A 23136-nucleotide genomic window follows, 5' to 3' on the forward strand; every position below is an offset into this window, starting at 1 on the left:
ACGACAAAGAAGTCAGACCCCAGACGACCACATAGCTGTGCGACAGTTGTGTCTGAAGCAGGCCTGGGAAGTGAGCGCTTCAAATGTTTCTCCTCTTGGAGGGATCTTCAGACTGCCATTTCAAAACTCTCCCACATTGCTGACTCCTTTTCCCAGACGGACAATGGCAGCTCATGTCATGGATGGCACCAATGTCAGCAGCACCAAAGGCCAGAACAGTTGGAGCGGGCAAAGGTGACGATTCTCCATTCAGTACAGAATGAGGTCTATGCAGACGAGATAAGAAGTCTCAAGAGTGGGCAGCCGATTTCCAAATCCAGTCCACTCATCAAGCTCCATCCCTTTCTTGACAAGAATGATCTACTCAGAGTTGGAGGTCGACTGGGAAAGTCCAAGCTCTCTAATGATGAAGCTCACCCAGCTGTAATCCCTGGGAAGTGCCACGTCACCACACTTCTCATCAGACACTTCCATGAAAAGGTACGCCATCAGGGCAGACACTTGACCGAAGGTGCAGTGAGAGCAGCAGGCTTCTGGGTCCTTGGTGGCAAGCGAGTCATCAGCAGTTTGATCTATCACTGTGTTACCTGTCGTAGACTACGAGGTAAACAACAAGAGCAGATCATGGCAGACTTACCCCCAGATCGCCTGAGTGCCGACCCTCCCTTCACCTATGTAGGCCTAGATGTGTTCGGCCCATGGTCAGTCACGACCCGTAGAACAAGAGGAGGTCAAGCAAACAACAAACGCTGGGCCGTCATCTTTACATGCATGGCCACTCGAGGTGTACATATCGAGGTGATCGAGGCAATGGACACCTCCAGCTTTGTGAATGCACTCAGACGTTTCTTTTCCTTGAGAGGACCGTCAAAGCTGCTCAGGTCTGATTGTGGGACTAACTTCATAGGTGCCTGCAAAGAGCTTGGCATCAATTCATCAGGACGTCAGAAGGAACAGGTTGAGCGCTTGCTTGTAGACAATAGATGTGAGTGGAAATTCAACCCTCCCCATGCCTCACACATGGGTGGCAGTTGGGAAAGAATGATCGGCACTGCTCGTCGCATCCTTGACGCCATGCTGCTTCAGCTGGGACCAGGCAAGCTAACTCATGAAGTCTTGACTACGCTCATGGCAGAGGTGACTGCCATCATTAACGCAAGACCGTTGTCTCCAGTTTCTACGGATCCCGACCTTCCATTCATTCTCACCCCAGCGACGCTCCTCACGCAGAAGGTCGGTACACCCCCAGTCCCTCCTGGTGAGTTTGATGACAAGGATCTCTTCAGATGTCAGTGGCGACGCGTTCAGAGATTGGCCAACATGTTCTGGGAGAGGTGGAAGCGAGAGTACATCATGAATCTACAAGAACGCCGCAAGTGGAATACTGAGAAACCTAACTTGCAACAGGGAGATGTCGTCCTCATGAAAGACTCTCAAGCCAAGAGGATTGAATGGCCCATGGGGTTGGTCACTAAGACCTTCCCTAGTGGAGATGACAGAGTCAGGAAGATTGAAGTAAAAATCATCCGTAATGGAGAACAGAGACTGTTCCTGAGACCCGTGACTGAAGTCATTCTCCTTCTCGCTAGAGACTCTAGCAACTCATCCTCAGAATGAATGTGTTACATTCTCACTGTGTATTCCATGCTGTTTGTTATTATCATCATGTTCTTTAGATTTGACATCTATCAGATGCCAGGCAGGGAGTGTTCTGCCTCGAGTTCTTCTCTCGGGCTGCTCATCCACAGTAATCTAGTCTAGCGCCCTCTACCATCGCTTTTCACTTTCCCGCTCCATGTCATTCACGTTACTTCACTCGTACATTTTACAACTTGCTACACCTGTTTATAAGCCCTTGTTCAAGCACGATCCGTAAGTTTACCATTTCTGTGTTTCCTTTATAATATATAGTTCCTCTGTAGTCTATTATAAGTCCAATTTAGGGTTTATTTCTGGTATATAAAGCCCTCTCAGCGTTACACTCACCTCCTCCACTCACGTGCGTAGTATTTTGTATACAATTACAATACACACATTCTTGCCAGTGCCTGTTATGTTTTATCGTAAGTTCTGTTTGTGGAACTGTCTGTAATTATCTTGCCTTCTTTGACTTCACAAGTTGATCTTTTTAAATTGAAGCGTGTTATGGAGTATTGCCCTGTTCATGTAATTTGACATGTACATGCATTTTCACCAGTATGTTTAAGCAAAGATTTCCGGTACATTGTGTCCTGTGTTCTTCATTTTCACTACTGTGCATGTTGCATTTTTATCTGTCTGTACGCACAGGACTGTTTGCATTTTATGAGGTTCCATAGTTACATTCCTCACACATTGCATTTTTACCCATTAATTTGTACATGGACTCTTTCTACATGTACATGTATTTACATCTATTTGTGTCCTTTTACGTTGACCTACATGTACATGTGTATACATGTACATTGTACTTTGGGTAGAATAGACTTTTTGCAGTCCTTAGACTTTCTGCGTTTTCTACATTTCATTGTGTATTGTTATGGAACTTAGTGACTTATTCCTTGTTACTCAAAATATTTTGTATCTGTTTATTTACAGTTTTACATCGTTTTCCATTAAACGGCTCCAGTATAGGGGCCCACTTTGGAAGAGATGTTTAGGCCTCTGCACATTTGTGTGAACTAATCACATTGAGGGCAGAAGAGATAGTGTCACTGTAACCCCAAACAACACCAAATATTGAAGTATGTACAGTGTACATGTGCATGATTTCCATTTAATTTAAACACTGTAGGCCTCCGGGGGACCAGTTTTGTTGTGACAAAGACGTATAAAGTCGACAACTGATGGAAAGCGCCATGGTATCCACCTGGATAGAGTGCATTAATACATGTACGTATCGACCCGAAATTAGAAAAACGTCGAAATTCTCGAAAACTGCTGCATTTAAAATATCTCATCCTCCTATGCAGTGCATTCTTAACCAAGTTGTCCTATCAGTCAAATGACCCCTGTGGTTCTATAACTGCGGTAAATCAATCGGCCATGGCTAGGCAGCAAAATTAATGAATGTGCTGAAATATGAAAACTGAACTTCCAAGCGATAAGGGAACTGGACACTTATTCTGTGCATCTAGGGTGGAAAGCTTGCGGTAGCACCATGCAAGGATACGATCTCTTTGTGAGTCTGTATGGTTCTGAAAAGAACCGTGAGGAACTCAACGTTTCGGACAGTATGCTCTGTCCGTCGTCAGGGGACTGAAGAGATGCCGACATGGATTGGGGCTTATAAGCTGACTTGGAGTACTGGAGTGTGACGGATCCTTCTGTGTAGTCAGGTGGAGCGAGGATGCAGCTGGTGGATCCACCTAGGTACTGATGCATGTCAGTTGGTGGTGGGCTGTGGCGGGGGAAGGTTGCCTGGGTATAGGAGACCCATGGGCGGGGGGGGCTAGGGTATAGAGGACCCATCAGACCGGGAGGTGAGCAGGGGCTGCCAGATGTCGCTGATGGAGATTTCTAAGGCTTCTCTAATGCGTCTTGGGTACCACTGTTCGATGCTAGCAATGAGGTGGGCTTCTTCCCAGTTGATGGTGTGGTCTTCGGCGTGGGAATGCTTGATGATGGCTGACTTCTCATAGTCCCCCTTCCTGCCATGGGCTTTGTGTTCTTTGATCCTGGTAGGGAGGTCCCTACCAGTCTCTCCAATGTACACTTTGCCACACTGGCAGGGGATCTTGTATACACCTGGTCGGCGGTGTCGATCTTGCCTGTCCTTATGGGAAGTCAACATCCCGTGGATCTTGAGGGGAGCTGTGTGGAACACCTTGATGTTGTGCTTGCTCAGGATACGCTGGATGTAGTGGGAGGTACGTCCTAGGTAGGGGAGAGTGACAGAACTAGGGGTCTTATCTAGTTGGCTTTGGATATAGGGGACCCTACGGCCGGGAGGGGTACTTGATCTTGGGTCTTGTGTCTCGATCTGCTTGGGCTGGTATCCGTTGCGTTGGAGTGCCGTGATGTGGTGGAGTTCCTTGTGTAGGTGCCCTTGGTCGCAGATGTTGTAGGCTCGGCGGATGAGGGCTCTGTTGACCGATGATTTGATCTTGGGGTGGTGGAAAGAGGCGCTGTTGAGGTATCGGTCGGTGTGGGTGGGCTTGCGATAAACCCTCCGGGCAAGACTTCCATCCTCCCTTCTGGACACCTCAACGTCAAGAAATGAAATGCTGCCATTCCTCTCTTGTTCCGTGGTGAAGTGGATGCTGCTGTGAAGCCCGTTGAGGTGGTCCAAGAAGAGTTGAAGGTTGTCTTGCCCGTGCTCCCAGATGACGAAGGTGTCATCCACATACCGGAGCCAGATCTTGGGGCGGTGGTCTGCTGTGGCAATGGCGGTCTGCTGGAACTCTTCCATGAATATGCCAGCCAGACCCGGGGATATAGGGGATCCCATGGAGGTTCCAGCTGATTGTTCATAGAATTTGTCCCGCAACTGGAAGCTGGCAGAATCGACGCAGGTGGTGAGGAGGTCTTGAAGTTGGTTGGGGGTGAGGTCGGTGCGGTCCTTGAGGCTGGTGTCGGCCTGGAGTCGGTCAGTCGCTATAGTGCTTGCGTCGGATGTGGGAACGCAGGTGAAGAGTGACACGACATCAAAGCTGACCATGATGTCGCCTGGCTGCAGCCGGAGGTCTTGGATGATGGACGAGAATTTATCTGATTAATTATATTAGATTTATATAATACTTTGACCAAAATCTGTTTTGAAATAAAGGCCTACAGTAATTTTTTATGGCTTCATTTTCAGTATTTGAAAGTTTGACTAACATCCTAAAAGGAATAATATATTATGAAGAACATCAGATGTCACCGAAGCAGCAGAAACAATGTCGTCTGCAAACGTGTCGGATCGGCTGGGGTAAAACCTACGTCACCATAATTCGCGTACGTACATTGCCAACGTCATTTTACGGGGTATCAGTAATGCCCTACTTCTGAAAAATGTGCCAGTTAATGTCTGTTGAATGAGGAATTCAATTCGCAAAAGCTTGACTTCCCATCACTTTCTCTTTTGGGTTCTCCTCGATTCTAATTTTTTTCTTCCAATTTAATTTGACGTTACAGTGAGGCATTCATTTTTATTCTTTCAAATAAATCATAATTAGCATTAATATGAGTTCTTTATCTGGATATTATGACAAAACTTCTCTTTCTAAGTGTACTTCTGAAAAAGTCACAAAAATACAATGCTACCGAATCCGCGCCCGTCGTCGACAACGGGAATCTCAAAATATAAGGTGCACAGTACTTTTCAGGCTCCGTATGTTTGATAAGGCTCTCAATATTTGGCGAAAGTTGATCCAAGTCATCATTAGTGCTCGCATCGGACGTTCAACATCGATCGTGAACGAACGGCGATCATTTATCCATTTTCAAGACAATTTCACCGGTTCATTTTTGTACTTAGTCTGTAAAGTAAAGCTTTATGCACAGTCGACATTTTTTTCCGATTTCTCCCTGGAAAAGCTTTTAATTCGCACATAGACCCAGCTGCAAAAAGAAAAAACGTTGAAGTGACGATCGATCGCCGACAGTAAATTAATGTCGGTGCATAATTTCGTTGAAGAGTTTCACGGCGAGAGAGTTGGATGCGCGAAGATTTGTTTGCGCGAATTTAGGGTACTCCACGACACATGTAACAACAGTAATTATTCAGGACGCCACGCACCGACTCCCATAACTGAACCAATCAGCACACATGTATTGTTTAATACATAATTACTATGTGTCCGACTTTGAGGTTGTTCGTTACCACGTTTAGCACAGCACTGCCGGAACAAACACTCCATAAAGCTACCATGCATTGAAAAAGGGAACTTCTTTTGTCAATGGAAGTTCACCTGACAACTGTGTTGTAAGAAAAACCTGTAAGAAAAAAGACTTGGAAGAAAATAACACATGTATATAAAAAATCCAAGGATTCCCTACGACTACTGGAAAAAAAAACGCGTGCACAGGCCTAATATTCAAACTAGCATAATGCTCACTTTTGTAAGCACATGAGCGCCTCGCAGACTGTTCATTATATCTGTGCTTGTGGCCAAATTATTACGATGCAAGCCTCTCACTTTCCATGTCATATGCATGGATTTTTATGTTTACGACCGAAAAAAGCACATGTATAATATATTTACATCTAATTGAAACTGCCACAAAACGATACACGCTCTGCACCCATGTGTTCCAACACACTTCCTACAGGGAGACAACCAAACATCCAAAGATTTGATTCAATTCGAAATTACAATTCCAAGTAATGACGGTTTAGATTACAAGAAAAAACTCTAATGGTTATAGGAATTCAAGAAAAATATTGCCCAAATAAAAATTACTGGGGGGGGGGGAATTACAAAGTAAACCAAATGGGATTTGTAGATATGCAGTTCTTGATGCATTTTTGACTGACTGCAAAAAAAAAACAGTAAGAGATTCTTTTCAAAAGTTCACCGTTTACAGATTTTTAACATCATTAAAGGGAACATTTCTGTTTTAGACTGAATTACTTATGCTGCAGTGTAATTGGCATTAAAATACAAATGACGCAGGAAAAACTCAAGAGAAGTAGGAAGTCACACAGTTAAAATACCTATAATGTCAAAGAACTTGTGTAGTCCAACCTCGAACATTTCCACAGCACACATTGCAGTCAACTTTTACTGTTAATTTCTTTGGTTGTAAACATAGGTGTTTTTTTCGTCTATGTTGATGCGTCTAGTATAAACTGTCTGCATTCAAAAATGTTGAAAAGGTCAAAATTTACACACAACGTGCTTAAATCCTGCAACCAAGTTTAAAAAAAAAAAGGCAACCAAAGAGCCCTCAATTGAAAAGAAACTATAGGTGTGGAAGTTACAGCATTGTTGTATTTCAGTTCTCAATAGGCCAGGCGTCTTGTGTCAAGCCGCTACCAGGTTAATGATGACCATGAGATTGTTCATTCCATCAACTGTTTCACCGGCCTTGTGATATCAACTGTGATTTGACTCTAGATGAGACCTGCCTGTGATGGACTTCAATCCAACAATTGATCTTCAGTCCCGAGAACACAAGGCTCTGATGCGATTCATGAAACTTTTTCAGCCTCTACCTAAATCCAACCAATGTACATGTAGGGTATCAACACCTATGCATGTGGGTGGTCTATTAAGAACCATCATGGTGATTTCCATTAAGAATTTGATGATACAATAATACAACATAATCTTTCTTTGAAGACTTTTATACATGATGATGAAACTGATAACATTAGCAAAATTAAAAACAATAGTTTTTGAAAACCTGACTTTATTCTGACCAGAACTAGTAACTGTAGAAAAATTAAACCCAAAAAAATGTTCAAAAAGGAGTAAAATTGTGCAAATACAGTTAAATGTAACCCTTCTACGGTGGTAGCACTGTCTAATATTTATACATCTTTATCCTCCTTAATGTCACTTTCAAATGAATGTGGGTCTTGGTCTCAAGTTGCGTGCATCTGACCAAGCGAGGGCTCACTGTGTTCTCTCCTTCATCAGCACCAGATTTTTGGTCATGTCAAAGCTGTTGCCATCTGGTTGAACACTGTGTAGCACCCCCTCCTGGTCTCTAACCAAGAGGAAGCCAGACTTGTCCAGTCCTTCTACCGTTACCTCTGGCCCTGACTCATTTTCCAGGCGCACCTTACAGCCACTGTCGAATGTGAGAAAAACATGTACATGTATTTCCAATTGAAACAGTTATCAGTCAGGGAGTGTTTCAAAAGTTGGAACATTCCTGTTCTCATTGGAACGCTCCCACTTGCATCTCAGTATGTTGCCTGGAGCTAGGTCTTGATTGTTGCCCATGCTTAGGGCATGTGGGAATTCACTGTGTTCCCATTTGGAACAAGCTGTTCCCCAGTTACATGAAGAGTGAACACATAGACCACTGCTCCAATTTAAGAACAAGCACTGTTCTCTGAAGGAAAAGTAGATGTTTCCCAATTGGAATGAGCAATTTTGCCAATAAAGCATACTTGTACATGTATCTTGGGCAAGACTGATCCCTTAACAGGGAGCTGGATTTGAGCCCAACACGAGCAACATCATGAGTCCGGTTGCTAGTGACAGTTGATGGACAATGAGACAGAAAGTGCCCTTTAGCACATTTTGTTAGAATGGCTTGTGACCAGACTTCGGACTTCATAACTTCTGAGGACCTGTGAAAGAGTTGTGAGGAACTTGTGAGGTCTTGCGATTGACTTGTGAGGACTTGTGATGAATTTTTGAGGACTTGTGATTTATTTGTGAGGAATTACGATGGACTCTGAACACTAAAGCACAGTGCTGCCCTTCCTCGATGCAAGGAGGAAAATAAAAGTATATGAGGGTGGGGGTCAAAATGACTAGTTCATGGGTAAATAAGGGAATACATAATGTGCTTGGCCACTGGAGATGGATGCGAACAATGCCTGGGCCACAGGTGAGCCCATGAAGCGCAAGACTCTTGACCAATAGGAATGAAGAAACTGTCTCGTATCCAGCCGCCAGCACGTGATTTACTCCACAGGCATTATCAATCTCAGTGGGCATTATCACTTCTCAGTGGGCATAATCAAATATTGATACACATTTACGTTGCACGTAGCTGAATAGGGAGACTGTCTGAGGTATTTATAAATGACTAATCAAGACAAAACACAACTGCATAAAATAAAAAAGAACAGCATGAAATTCTGTCGCGCTATCAAAACACGATACCATAATTGACTTTGACTGAGACTGAGTTCTCAATTATTTATGAAAACCTAAATGTACAAGACTCGCACCTTTTCTTGTACCCCCGATATATTTCTGATCCCATACCTGTGCAGCCATCTCCTATAGTACGTCTCCAGGAACAACTTGGGCCCCTCTCTCTGGAACCCACCAATGAGGCTTTCGATCTGATTGACGGCTCTGGCGATGAGCTGCTCTACGGTCAGCAACGGCAGGTCACTGTTGGTCTGCTTGTTGTGGAGACGGACGAGGTCGTTGATGCAGATAGTGGGGTCACTGTTATCAACGTTGAAACCGCAACCTGTAAGATGAAAAAAGAAGAAATCTGGAATACCGGTACCGAACAAGAAGCGCCAAATAACAAAGATGCCAATACCAGACTACCAAGTAATTCCTTACGTAGCATCCTAAACAATACGCTTATTATATTAAATCTGCTGAAATAACAATGGTGTTGTTGCTGCATAAAGTAATCAAACACTTCTATAGTTAAAATCTGTCCTTGTAAACGCTTAAATCATCCGGTACTCCAATAACTTCTTAAACGGTTCAGAGCAGCAAAAGTTCTGATTGGTGGCTGGCTGTGCCTCCTTCCCTAATATTCTCAGGTGATCATAGTGACAGTGACTTACCAATAATTGCATGGAACACGTTGTCCAAAGAGCTTGAGTTGACGATGACACCGCCCAGTTTCATCTTGTCGCTGTAATAGATGTCGTTGGGCCACTTCAGCCTTAGATCCATATCCTGAGTATAATAGTCGAAGTCAAACACCGCATGGTGAGTTTCAATTTCCCCTCAGGTGTCCAATTCAGCTATAAAAAGTACACACTGCTCTACATTACAACAATATTCCGATTGGAGTGAGACTGCAATCGTGATCGAGTTCGGGCGCAGTGTTCTTGCCCCGGTTTCTTGTTCTCGCACTTGAACGGCGGGAACACGACTCAACAACACTGTTCTCGGAACAGGATCACACACCACCTCCTTATCAGGGTTTTACAGGAATACACAGAAAAACTCGTGAGATTTTGATTTTTGAACAGCTGCAAAAATAGAGAGATGGTTTACAAAGTCAGAGACAACAGGAAGTTTTGCAAAATTAACATTAATTAGTTTTCACAACACAGAAGTGAATGTTCCTGTTTAAATAGAAAAAAATCAGCCCAGTTGTCCAAGCATTAACTATCGGATAGTTTTCTACGACATGGACGCTGCCATGTTGCTTGTCACTAACTACGAGCGATGACCAATTGTACGTTCCCGGCGTTCGAGCAGCCGACCCAAGAACGACAACTCAAGCTGTTCGTGAATATACGAGAACAAGCTGCCCGAACTCCGCCCTAGAGTCCTGTGCTGTGCTCTTCTACAGGGTGCACGTACGCAGTTTGATAGCAGATTTGTGTTCCCATGAGGAACCATTCATAAATGTTCGTACACACACACATGCAAATTTGGGCAGGGACTGCTCCTGAGCCAATGTTAAAGGAACCATGCCTTACTGACATTATGTGATGTCTCCATAAAGGCTTGCTCTTGTGGTATTAATTTTTGCCAGTCAGCTGGACATGTCAATATCCTTCATAAAAAGGACAGCAAAGGTTGCTTGGCATGTAACATATCCCATTAAGTTAACGTTGATGACCAACGTTCAGTTAATTGAAATGGCATTGGTACATGTGAGTTCATAATGCACTCACATGCATGCAGACCTTTCTAAGAGCATGCAGACCTTTTTATAGTCTTGCATATGCAATAAAGAAATAAGAATCTTCTTAGGACAAACGTTAACGTGATTTGGCAGGTGTATTCAATTTAGCAAAGATTTATGCAGTAATGAGGCTGCCTTGTTACACCGACTGGAAAAAGGTTTCGGTACATTTGAGTGTATTAAGACACTCTCGTCATAATACTGCATACACTGTGGAGACTCTTCATGCTTAATGAATGACTTGTCTGAGCTGCTGTCTTACCTGATAGCCTTCAATGGATCTGACAGCCTCCACAACAGCTGCTGAGGCAATGTGCTGCAAGAAGGGCAGCTTGTCGGCAAGTTCCGAGCCGAAAGGAATACGCACATGCAAAGAGAACATGGCGCAGCCAATGGGGCCAAGCCATTTGTTACCACCTCGCCCTACAAAAAAAAGAATTGCAATTCCAACTCACGTTGACACTGATACAGAAAGACAGTTGTAGGGGTAGTGACCATCATATTTTTCATGGTGAAGAATGAGACATGAGCAATGACAATGTATATGACAATGATTATCACAAAACTGAAGATTACGCTGCCAAAGGTACCAGTACATGGACAATGTATTGACAAAATTAGTACATGTAGTAATAAGCACAAATGCGACATTTGGTCGAACACATCATCGTTCATGAGCCAACAGGGAGCAAGCACAAATTGCGCCATCTAGTGGCAGAGAGCTTAAGACAATGCACTAAAATGTGCACACTTTATACAGTACATGTAAACTGTATAACTATGGTTTTACATGTACATGTGCTTGCACAGTTGCTGCTGACAGCATTTAAGAATCAACTGCGACCACTGAATACACACTATGACCCTTGGCTGGGATGGAAAAAAACAAACAATGGAGCAAACGTGATGCAAGAAACGACACGGACAGAAAACAGCAGGAGGATTTACAGTGATACAGTTTTACTTAGAATTGTTCTCACCTTTGCCTTGTGTCATGCGGGTTGCTATGGTAACAACACCAACATCTTCTGGAACCTTGAACATGAAACTGCACAATGAGGAAAAGAAAGATGAAGCAAGGCATCTGAAAACATGAGACGACACACTGCTTATGTACAGTGTACATGTATAGTACATGCATGGAAGTCATGTACATGTTATGCACATACATGTACATGTATTGGTACATGTATGATGATTCCAGGCTCTTTCCACTCCATGTTTTATAACTTCCCTCAACATTTGTAGCATCATAGATGAATAAGAGCATGAATGTTGTTTCAGGACTCCATTACCCTGAAAAGAGAACAGGGGGGGCCTAACATTTTTCCTCTTATCACTGGAGAGTATTTTTTTTCACAAGCCAAGCCCTTAGGGGTTTTGTTTTTTCCAGTATCGCTCTGGGGGCATTTTGACACTGACTCTGTGAAAACGCCACTGCGGGCTGACGTGCACATGACCTTCAACTTCAAAACACCTTAACAACAAAACCATACATATGCCAGATTGATTTAAAACTCCACATTTGTACTGAAAAGGAATGTTTTTACATGCATGCCAACTTTGAAAAAATCGGGCATGGAACAACAAAGTTCTGGGAGGAAGATCCCTCCCAAAACATGCTTTTTCAGGGTTAAACCAGAAACAGATGAAGGGTTTATAACTGTATGTCAACTCCAAAAAACATTTGGAAAATGCCTCTGAATTATAAATGAAATTAAACAGAAAGCACAACTGAGCCTGAGCCTTTGAAAACCAACAAGTTTAATTTACCTTTCAAACAATGTCATAGTTGTCGGCACCACCTCCGTGTACAGCACAACATTTCCCAAGCTCTTAGTTGACAGATTACCCTTGTAAACTTCGAAGTCAAACGAACCACCCTGCGGTGACCTTTGGCCGGTGATGACTGGCAGGAGGTCAGGTGTCACTTTGCCGACCCCACGGGGGTCACTGCTGAACTGCATGGTTAGGAAGCGACTGGCCAGCTGACCGTCGTTGAGGCTTGGCTGGATGGCGCTCATGAAGGCGCGGCCTACTCGCTGTATTGGAAGAGAGTGTGTGTGTGCTAAAATTGAAGCATTGTCATCAAGAGTCAAATTTCCATATTTAAAAAAATTCAACACTGAAAAGACAAATAAGCACATTGAAAAGATAATGGATCACAGTGTGCATAAACTGGTCATTCATTTCACAACTCCTTCTGAAAAAAAAAAGAAGATGAGTGCGTTCCTTTAAGTTTCCTCTCTTTTTTTTGACTAAATATGATCACCTGGGTTACATACACGTACTGCACATGCACATGGCATGCAAGGGTTTGGGCCACAAGGATGTCATTCTACCACACAATGTCAAGCACTTCATGAAGTTATAGCAAAAAAGAGGCTTCACACATGTACAAGATGTTGTAACTCATACAGGTACTAACATGCAAGTAAAGAAACTTGCAAAATGGCCCTGATGAAAGGGCAGCTACAAAAATTTGGACACACAACTTTTAAATACTGGAAAACCTTTGATAGTAATACTGTGTTGCGAAATGAACATGGCATATGAACGTGCTCACGTATTTTTGTCTGCATGTTTAACAGGCACAGGTATACGTGTACGTGTACATGATCTAAATGTACATGTACATGTATCATGTCTATGAGTGGAGTTGTATGGGTCCCAACTATGTATTTCAGTGTCATCCAAACAATGTACAGTGTACCGGTACATGTACTGTACATGTATTGTACATGTACATGTAGCACACTGTACACCAGTTTACATTTACATGTACGTGTATACAGGAAACCACATACCGGTAATCATTCTGACACCACACAAGAAATACCACGGTGGTATAGCGAGAATTATTTTGTCAGAGTAATATTACTCATAGCTTTTATGTATTTAAAGCACACACACATGTACAATACATGTGCACATAATTTTATAACCCAAAGATTAGAGCCAATGCAAACGAAAGCATGTGACAAACAGATGCCCATCAACTGGATTAAATGAAATGAGAAACCTGCGTCAACCTACATATACATGTACATGTATGTACAAGTATGGGCTGACAGGTAAATAAGTTCTTGTCTCTCACAAGACAAGACATAAAATGAATTGCCTTTCGAAGAGTGACATCGACTTAGAGAAGTGGCAACTAGATTCACAGATTTGTGTAATTCCAGGCCGGACGTGTTGGCAGGCAAGCCTGATTCTAGTGCACTTCACACATGTCACGTGTACATGTGGAGAAACAGAACACATGCCCATACCGCACAGCTCACACATTCCGACTAGTTCTCGCTTTCTGATAAACAATGACACCCGATGACACGGCCCTAATTAATCATGAACAAAAATGCCAGTGTTGCAAAGTGTCAGAAATATTAAAACTTGCCTCCTTGTCACATTACATACATTGGCACACCTCAAACATGCGCCGAGCATGATGTATCATACTCCACGTCTAAATTAATGCAAAATTATTTGAAGCATGTCAGGTATGTGTTATAAATATATTTCCATTTTTTCCGTCTTCGAAGATTGATGAGTGTTAACATCTGAGGCCTGCGAGTTCTGCAAGTTAATTGATCCAGATCATGACAGGGAAAAAAATACTCTCCCAAACATTCTGTTCAAGATAGGCTCGAATTTCCAAAATCTGGGTGATCTCTGCTCTGAATCAGAAGCTCGGTTCAGCCAGGGGTCGCTTGCTGGCAGGAATTGTGATCCATCTTACTTCTGGTCTCAAATGAAGACGACACATGTACTGTGGGACATACCGTACATGTACATTGTAAGTTTGACATACCGCACGTAACCTGACATTAATTTCTCATTTGAGGCTGATCAAGCTGAATCTGCTGTACGTGATTAAATCCGACTGTAGTAAGAAACCATTAAGAGGCCATATACATGTACATGCATGGTACATGTACATTTATTTTCTCTTCAATATCTCATGAGACATGTTGTCTGACAGTAATGTACATGTACTAACAATCTTCTGACGGTCACCTGTCAGACCTTTTTGTCTAAGTCCAAGTACATGTACCAGAAAACGTCTTTGACACTTTGCACTTCAACCTGTTGAAAATAATCAAGTTTGCTGACAAGTGTGACAGTAAAATGTACCACTCTTTTATTCTTTGCACATACACTGTACATGTACGTTATCCCCATATCTGCACACATGCAAGTATTTGTACTGTATGACCCCAAGCATCCTGTTCCAGAATCTATATGCACCGGTAAGTACAGTACATGAACAAGGTAAAGACATGTACCTGTACCCAGTCTGTGAATGTGACTTTTGAAAGGATTTGTCCACCAACTCATGCCAGAGTAGTGATAGAGATGTACCCAGATCTTAATAAACATACATGCAGGCAAACTTGATACTAGCTTTAAAACATCAGCCTGTCATTCATTCATCAGCAGTTCTTGCACGTCATTGGAAATTTTTGGAAACTGTAAGATCCTAAAGCTCCAAGTATAGGAAATGTGACTTTTTATGAAACTCGAAAGTTTAGCAAAATTTGAGCCAAAACATGGGCAAGACATTACTCCCCAGCTCACTCATCAGAGAAATAATTTCAAAGTATAAGACAACTGAGAAAAATGTACAAGGCATCACAAATTCTCCTCCAACCCCCTTCCAAGTTTCAATTAGCCAAATGATAAAGAGGTACACGTATGCATACTCAATAAATGTGACTGAGCAAAACATACTCATAGTACATTTCAATGTTACATGTACCTCGTTAACTCCCAGTAAGTAGCCAACGGTCAGTTCTGGCAGCTCTGAGGTCGCGCACTTCAACCCAAAACGACCTAAGAGGTCAAAGATCACCTGATGCCGGGCCTCATTTGACTGCTTCAGTTCTGTGAAAGCCTCTGTGTCTGGAACCAGATTCTCCGGGGAGAGGAGTTGAAACTGGACCTGTTGCCAGAGATATACAGAATAAAAATGCGAGGGTACAGAGCATTTATTGGTACATTACATGTATGTGATACATGTTCATTGCTTCAAAGAGTTTTATGCTTTTAAAAGGACATTGTTTGTCAAGTTGAAATGTTTCCAGTGTAAGGCACTTTTCACCTGAATTGATAATCAAAAACAATAAAAAGACAAACACAGTGTTCAGAATTGCTTTGATCATGTGCATGTACGTACATTTTCATCATGACATGTACGTGTACTAGCCCGCCGTGAGCATGCAGCGAAGTGGTTGTGTTAAAAATGAAAAGATGATTTTGGAGGGCCTGATTGCAGATACATGTACATGATTGTGAGTTTTGCAGGTATCATCTAAATCACATCTGAGCCAGACATAATGACCAGAATTACATGCACATGCACTGTATGATAGAGCGAAACAGTGGATGTGATATTGGACATTAATGACAATCCTGATTTTAATTTCTGGCTCGGATATGCAATTGGTGGTGTGGATGCAATACCGGATAATTGCTACTAAAATCACATCCAGGAGAGCTGCCTTTCTATTTTTGTAGAGTGATCACATCCAAGCCGTTCACAGTGTGCGCTGACGATGATCAACTGCTAGACACCCAGGCAAGCATCACTCGCCCAATTCATTTCAGTAATCTGATAAATTGGGGGCCAACTGCAGGCACACAGCTGTTAACAGCTTTTCATTATGTGGTTATGGGAATCTCAAATGGAGATGTTTCATGGATAGAGATGTGATCGTGATGACTGAAATTTTATCAGCACTACCTGTACAGTGCTTGTGCAAAGTCAGGGTGGGAACTCCATTCTTGAACATGTTGAAAGGGCAAGGCAATTTCTCATTTGCAAAGGGCACTTGTATTAGAAAATCAATTTGTCTATGGGGGCGTTTAAATGAGCATCGAGGCACAGACCAGGGACATCAAGGCAAGTGCCTCATCAGATGCCTCCGTAAAGTTCCTGCCCTGCAAAGTTGTACATGTACAGGAAGAGAGTGGGTTAATAATTAACCCACAACTGATTTCCTGAGCATGTTGAAAATGGAAATGAGAATTCAAAAATAAGTTTTCCCTTGGAAAATAGGGAGAGCATCTCAACCATACATGTAGATCTACTACATACTGGAATTTGTGTTTTTAGTTTGTGGGCGAGGTAAGAAACAAACGAAGAAAGAAACAACTACAGTTCACTGTTTCAGACAATGCAGCCATCCCAATACTGCTACATGTACATGTATACGTGTACATGTACATTATGTAACACACAATTTAACCTTAATTTCACAAAAAAGTTTTGCATTTGAAAATAACTCATGTGCTCCTATGAACCATCTACATGTACATGTACATGAACCGTAAATGTACGTACATATACAGTTTGTTTCTACAAACAACTGTTGGCACTACATCGGTACCCTGTGGCAAACAAACTGTTTAGGGTAATTTCTAAAGTGGTAACTATGCTGCAGAAACATGTCCATGTGTACAACTGTACAGATTCATCCATGATGCAACATCCCAGTAAGCATTCTGGCCATGCTCAGAATTGGATGTACATGTATGAATGGTGCCATCAAAGCCATTACCACACTGAGCACATTCAGTCATGTCACTGAAGGTAATTAGACTTCCTTGACTTACTAGGGAAGATAGGATTTTTCCTGTGCTCCCTTCAAAGGACGTTTCGGCAACAACAGCATTTCCCTGGCTCTCTGCAAGAACCTTCACCTGTCCGTTGGGAAACAAATTTATTGTGGAGGGATCCTCTAAGCACATTGCTCGAAAGGACAGCACCTCATCCCCGAGAGCTTTAGAGTACTCAATGGTGCACACACTCAGGTTTTTTGGGGGAGTGGTGCTTTGCCCCTTGAGCAAGAAGAGGAACCCGCCAGACTTGACATAATCGGTGAACTTCTTCAGCGTGTTATCGGGAATCGGTTCAGTGCCCATCAACAGGAGAAGCAGCATGCAGTTGTCAGCCCACGGATGGGCCAAAGCTTGTTCTGGTTTCAAATGGTAGATAACGTAGCGATCTCTGTGAAGGAATTTCTCAAGAAAAGTCATGGCAATCTTGTACCTGGAGTCGTCCACGTCATCATTTCCCGTATACACAAGAACATTGGGAGGCTTCTGGGAGCCATTACCAACATCCCCAGAGGAGACATCTTCCACTTCTCCCAGGTGAAATTTTGGATGCCCTTTGATGTCCACCAGTACTTCATCGTCAAGTCCTGGGCTTGCCATCTCGACCGAAATGCTTCCGAGATCGCTAGACTCCGACGAGGACTTACGGGACAGTCTTCGCTGCTGCTCCTCAAGTTTCTTGATGAATTCCTGAGAGTGTTTCCTGCGAAGAGGTTTCACGTCCTTTTGGGAGGAACCCGACCTTTGGAAGAGGCTGTTTCCAGAAGGGGAACGGTGGAAAGGAGAGCCGGATGGGAAGGGGGATGGAGAGGGGGTTTTGGGGTCTTGATTGATGAGGCTGAAGGGCTCACCAATTGTATCAACACCTTGGAAAGGATAAAGAAAAAGGATCTCAAGATTAGACTCGGCGTAGGAATTGTCTTTGAGCTAGAGAAATATTGAGTTTTCATAGGAAACAGCACAGGGGCAAGGTTGCATCAAGCATATACAAACAGGACAAGAATGTAGTCATGTACATGTACTTAAGAGTAAATAAACGGTATCCGAGAAAAAACCAAACCCTGAGGAGAGGGGTTAATATGCCCAAATCATGAGATATGATTATAATGTATAAGGATCTCCAGGACAAGCATGACAAAGGACAACCTCATTCACTGGTTTATCCGAAGTGTTACGACTGAGTTTGGATGCCCCATTTTAACCCCTTTCCTCAGGGTTTGGTCTTTTCTGGGACACCCTGTACATGTACAAAAAAAAAAAAACTTTTCTTGTGTAATCTTAGCCTTTTTTCAAAGATTGAAAAGCAAAGACATACGCTGTTGCATCATTCAAAACTGGGCAAAAGCAGGGAAGTAAACGACATGTCTGTACAGAGTACAGGAACCCAAGTAAACCCAGAGTTTTTATTTGTACATGCCCATCAGTCAGGAAAGTTCACCTGAAATACTCTAGCCTGCATGTGAAACTGGCGAGATGCTATCAGAAAACCTGATTAGCCATACATGTATATTACTGTAATATACATGTATGGATGGGTTGGTTACTGTAAAACTTGTCATTTAAACGCATGACCTGCAAGAAACAAAATGAACAGGTTAAAAGGTCCTCCTTGTGACTGCTAACAAAAAAGGGATTGAGAACATGTAAAATATTGATATGTTTTCTCTCAAAATACTCAAAGCCCTTAGCCATACATGTGCATTCTGTTTTCTGTCTCAGTTAAGATTTTACTCACAGACTATCTGCTCCACCAGCAGCCCATCATCGAGCTCCAGCACTCCTTCCAGATAGGCAGAGCCCACCAGTCCAAAGTTGTTGGCAGACGCCTGCACCAGGATGCCGAATGGCTCGCCAGACTTCCAGGCCAATGGGGTGGTCAGTCCTGACAGCTTCACCACTCGCTCCCGGGCGACCTTCCGTAGGTTCAGACGACCCTGGCGGTCCTTCTTCGGTGGGAAGGCCTCCAAGAGGACAAAGACGGAGTCCAGGCTCGAGGAAGATGCTGGGTCTGGATCCCTGTAGGGTGATGCACTCGTGGTGGTTGTTCCAATGAAAGATGTCCAGTCTTTAGACAGATCAACTTGTTGCTGTTGGTGAAGAAAAGGAATGAATTTTAAAAACCAGATTTCCAATTTCATCAAAAGTCTTTCCCCCAAGGCTTTCGATGCAGCACACAGGCACTGTCTCCAGACATGGTGTTGACAAACTAATTTTAAGAAACGTCTCATGTTAAGTTTAAAAGTTACAAAAACTGTATCAATTAATTTCTCTTTGTTCAAAGTTTTAGTTCTACAATAACATGATCAAATAAATGCACTTGTGGCAAATGACTATTTACATGTACATACCAGTATATGTGAGAATCTTTTAAACAAAAGTTTAACACAACCAAAAAAATCAATTTTGAAATATACTGGTACATGTGCATGTACCGGTACCCCCTACAGCATACTTCTGATATGTTTACATTTCTCAACATCAACAGTGCATGCTCGGACATTCTACTGACCGCCAACACAGCCACACGCACCGAGGCTATTTTTACCTCGCTAGGTAAGCACAGCTACCTGACATTTATCCATGAGGAGGTCCAGGGTTCCTGTTTAAACTGGTGTAATATTTCATAGCAATTTATTGATTTGTAGTTCAGAAGGCCAGTGCATCAGGTGCACTCATGGGTCATTAGTCATTCCCAAACGAGATACACATGGACAGCTTCTTACATTTCATCTTCCGGCAGGGCTAACAAGCTTCCTCCCTCATATTAAAGGATCTCATGCCACAGCTAATCCAAAGTGACAAGAGCTATGTGAGAACGTGTACTGTAGTGGTAACTACAGAAGCTGGGAGAAACAGTAAAGTTTGGGATAGGCTTGTGGAATACTGCGTACTGTGGTTCACAAAGAGGCAGTTTCAGGATTCTTGGCTAGAGGGGCAGGATGTTTAGGGAGATTTTTGTTCGGAAAGGGGTTACTAGTATGCACATGCAATTGTCATAGATGGTGAAACCATTAAATCTCTTTTGTCCTCAACCATACATACATGTACATTGTACGTGCACAAAATATTGAATGCCTACGAGTACACGGTTTTGGAGGGTCTTACTGCCTGTACATGTACATGTAGCACATCAACAGCACATCCAAACCAATTACAAGTACATGTACGTACCAGTTTACATATAGGCCTACATGTATTTCACAAAGTGCAGAAATGGCAGCACTGCATGCATATGGTCCATGTACATTAGTACTGTTTATTCTGCAAGTCTGTAGCAAGGTCAGTGGAGATTTAGCACTAACCTAAACTGAACTGAGTCCAGCTCACAGACAAAGGAGCTTACCATACATACATGTAGGCCTACATACCAGTAAGTACATGTACTGTCATGACTGTAGCAGCAGAGTTAATCCAATTATGGAGATAAATCCAGTATACCCACAGAACTGTGGGGTCTGATGTCCACCCCACTCCCAGCTCCCAGGAATGAACAGAGTGGGGTGGATGTCGGACCCCACATACAGTTCTGGGGGTAGATCCAGCAGTAGATGATACCAGGGCAATATGTACAATTAAGCCATGTACATGTGCATATGTACCGGTACATGTACTGGTATACATATGTACATGTGCATGTAGATTGTAGTACAGGCAGTACTGATAATGTATGTAACATGTGGCATTTAGCACAAGGCCAGGAAATGTGAGGCCTGACCCATGTCTAGCTGTACATGTACATGGCGGATGCACACATGCGGTGGTACATGTACTTAAAACTTTAGCATTTGTGTTGGCACAAAAGTGATGTATAGTACATCATAAAAATGAAAGTTCCTGTATACGTAGTAGTACAGGCACATACAAACCTGGTCAAGAAATCAAACCACAGTCCACCAAACCACCTAAGAGCACCACAAAGTAATGGGCCCCAGTCAGCATGCACAGTCCAGAGAGTGGATCAAGGCCATGTGACCTCTAATAATAATGCAGACACTTGTTGTGCATTGTGTGATGGGTTTGTAGCTCTATGGTGTGATCAGCACTGGTCTGGTAGTAAACCCTGGTCCCACCCCCCATGCACACATATTGGAACAGTCTTCCAGTAATTGTGTCTGTGAGGTCAACAAGTTTGTCCAATGGGAATCCACAGAGAACTGTCTTGTCAGCACAACTAATATGCATGTGGGTACTTTATGACACAAATGAAATCATTTACAGGCACAAAAAGCACTGCAATATAAAAACTGAATGAATATAACAGTATGGGTGGGTGTATAAGTGGTTAACTTATTGGGAGAAACAAAAACCCCTCAAACAGGTCTTTTTTTCTAGGGAGTGACTTTAGAAAAATGGTTTGATCACTTCTTGTTTTAAGAAACTTGTGTGTCTCTTTTTCATACCGCTAATCTTCTTGATTTAAGAAGAATTTTTTTCTACCCTTTTCTTAAATAAAGAAAAATGAATTTCAAAACCTACATTTGAGCACTACACTTTACTTCTCTTCCATTGATGACAATTTAAGGTCTCTGAGGTTTGCATCAGATTTCGTATTTAGTATGCAGCTGTTAACAAGGACAGAAAGTATTCTCTCAGTCATGCCTAGTGAAGCTTGCATAGAGTTCAATCCATGTACATGTAGCTGCAACTGTTAACACTGAGCAGACCTTGATCTAATCTTTAATCTTTCCAATCCTTAAACATCTGAAAAAATTAGGTTTAAAAACATAGTCATCCTAAATCTATGGCAACCAAATTCAAGGATGGTAGTGAAAATAACGTTTGAACATACCTGTGGCAGAATAGAAATGACAAAATACAATGAGAAAACGTTTGTGCATGACAACTGAACAAGACCACCAAACAGCGTCCTATATAACTTATAATGCATTACGGACAAAAATTTTTTCTAATATTTTTTGGAGCAAGAATTTTTTCTTATTTAAAGAAAAAATATATGTATTGCAAAAAAGTGCAGGTGTTTCTTAAGGCGAAGCATGTATTTGTGGTATTAATTTCAAAAAAATTAGTTTTCTTAAAACAAGATGTTATTCCTTTTTCCAACAATTCTCATAAAACCAAGTGATTTCCTGAAAAGAAGAACACCTTTCTTGAAGTATTAATTGTTAAACATTTTAAGAAATATATTTCTTACCAAAACGGCCTTTCCTTTGGACAAGAATAATTTTTTTGTTTTCAAGAATGGTTTTCTCATATAAGAAAATTATTTTCGGCAGGAAAATGGGCATTTCCAGGATTTGGTCCCTAGGAGAAAGGTGGCAGAAGCTAATGGGGGAGGGGTGTGGCAAAGTACATTTGTGACTTGAGATGAAAGTCAGAATATTCAAAAACTGAGATATTGGCATATTTGAATTCAGCAGAAAACGAGCTTTCCAATGGTACCGTTATGTACATGTACAAGTACATGTGTGTACGTGAAACACTTGGGATAGTATAAGGTGAGAATGTGCACTATTCTAGTACAGTAACTTTCTGTCTTTGTTTCCGACATTGTTTCAACATTTCTGGCCATGTACAGTATGAATTATGCTATCATCAAAATTGCTGAAAAAAATGAAACTTTTAAATACATACATGTATATGGTCCTGCAAACAAATTGGAATTAAATAGGAGATAAATTACTCTTTCCAGATACTACAAAAATCAAAAATTGCCCTCCAATTCAATATATTTGACTCTAAGAATGCGACTTTATGCTCAATTTGTTGTGACAGGTCACATTTATCAGCAGCAAACTGACAAACAATTAATGGTGGAAGGGGCCAAGTTTGTGAGCATTTTCAAGAAAATTGGTAATTTTTATTCCCTTTCGATCTGTTTTGGTTTCTCTTGCTTTGTCTCTTAGTTTTTTTACCCCCTTTCTGTTTATTTTTAAGTGAAAATATACATGCTGTATGTAGCATTGGCTACCATGAATACCACTGCCTAGTAGATTGCACGTGTCCACTACAGCTAGTGTTCTCAAGCTTTTTTACACAGTAGGGGCCTTACATGTAAGTTAAAAAACATGTACATATACA

General features: G+C 42.1%; 3 protein-coding genes across 6 annotated transcripts in view; 1 reads left to right on the forward strand and 2 right to left on the reverse strand.

The window, feature by feature from the left end:
- Positions 1–19434, forward strand: LOC147796625 (uncharacterized). The gene is made up of 2 exons (XM_087146450.1): positions 1–1872; positions 18855–19434. Exon 1 carries the CDS (start codon positions 625–627, stop codon positions 1615–1617), a length of 993 nt encoding a protein of 330 aa, XP_087002576.1. The 5' UTR covers positions 1–624; the 3' UTR covers positions 1618–1872; positions 18855–19434.
- On the reverse strand, positions 3365–4639 carry LOC110986168 (uncharacterized). The gene is made up of 2 exons (XM_087146857.1): positions 3725–4639; positions 3365–3430 (listed from the first exon to the last, which is right to left on the reverse strand). Exons 1-2 carry the CDS (start codon positions 4637–4639, stop codon positions 3365–3367), a joined length of 981 nt encoding a protein of 326 aa, XP_087002983.1.
- Positions 5706–23136, reverse strand: part of hlcs (holocarboxylase synthetase) — a 27738-nt gene continuing 10307 nt past the window's right edge. For 3 of the 4 annotated variants that reach the window (XM_022247821.2, XM_022247822.2, XM_087146444.1), the window contains exons 3-11: positions 18833–19184; positions 17095–17963; positions 15239–15421; positions 12253–12521; positions 11460–11527; positions 10742–10902; positions 9401–9515; positions 8856–9069; positions 5706–7701 (exon numbers count right to left, since the gene is read on the reverse strand). In XM_022247821.2, the coding sequence (XP_022103513.2) occupies positions 7524–7701; positions 8856–9069; positions 9401–9515; positions 10742–10902; positions 11460–11527; positions 12253–12521; positions 15239–15421; positions 17095–17963; positions 18833–19184 (2409 nt within the window). In that variant the 3' untranslated portion in view covers positions 5706–7523. Of the gene's footprint in view, positions 7702–8855; positions 9070–9400; positions 9516–10741; positions 10903–11459; positions 11528–12252; positions 12522–15238; positions 15422–17094; positions 17964–18832; positions 19185–20539; positions 20695–23136 lie in introns of those variants that run through there. The other variant, XM_087146445.1, reaches the window with a different exon arrangement.

Source organism: Acanthaster planci, linkage group LG15 (assembly GCF_054643075.1).
Source record: "Acanthaster planci isolate LZ-2023a linkage group LG15, COTS_SCS, whole genome shotgun sequence".
Lineage (NCBI taxonomy): Eukaryota > Metazoa > Echinodermata > Asteroidea > Valvatida > Acanthasteridae > Acanthaster > Acanthaster planci.

What these genes read in the sequence shown, in the direction of transcription:
- LOC110986168 (XM_087146857.1), bottom strand. Translation starts at nt 4,639, where the DNA reads ATGGTCAGCTTTGATGTCGTGTCACTCTTCACCTGCGTTCCCACATCC. An exon ending in ATCGACACCGCCGACCAGGT is followed by an intron (nt 3,431 to 3,724) that starts GTATACAAGATC and finishes TCTATACCCTAG; the next exon opens with CCCCCCCCGCCCATGGGTCT.
- LOC147796625 (XM_087146450.1), top strand. Translation starts at nt 625, where the DNA reads ATGGCAGACTTACCCCCAGATCGCCTGAGTGCCGACCCTCCCTTCACC.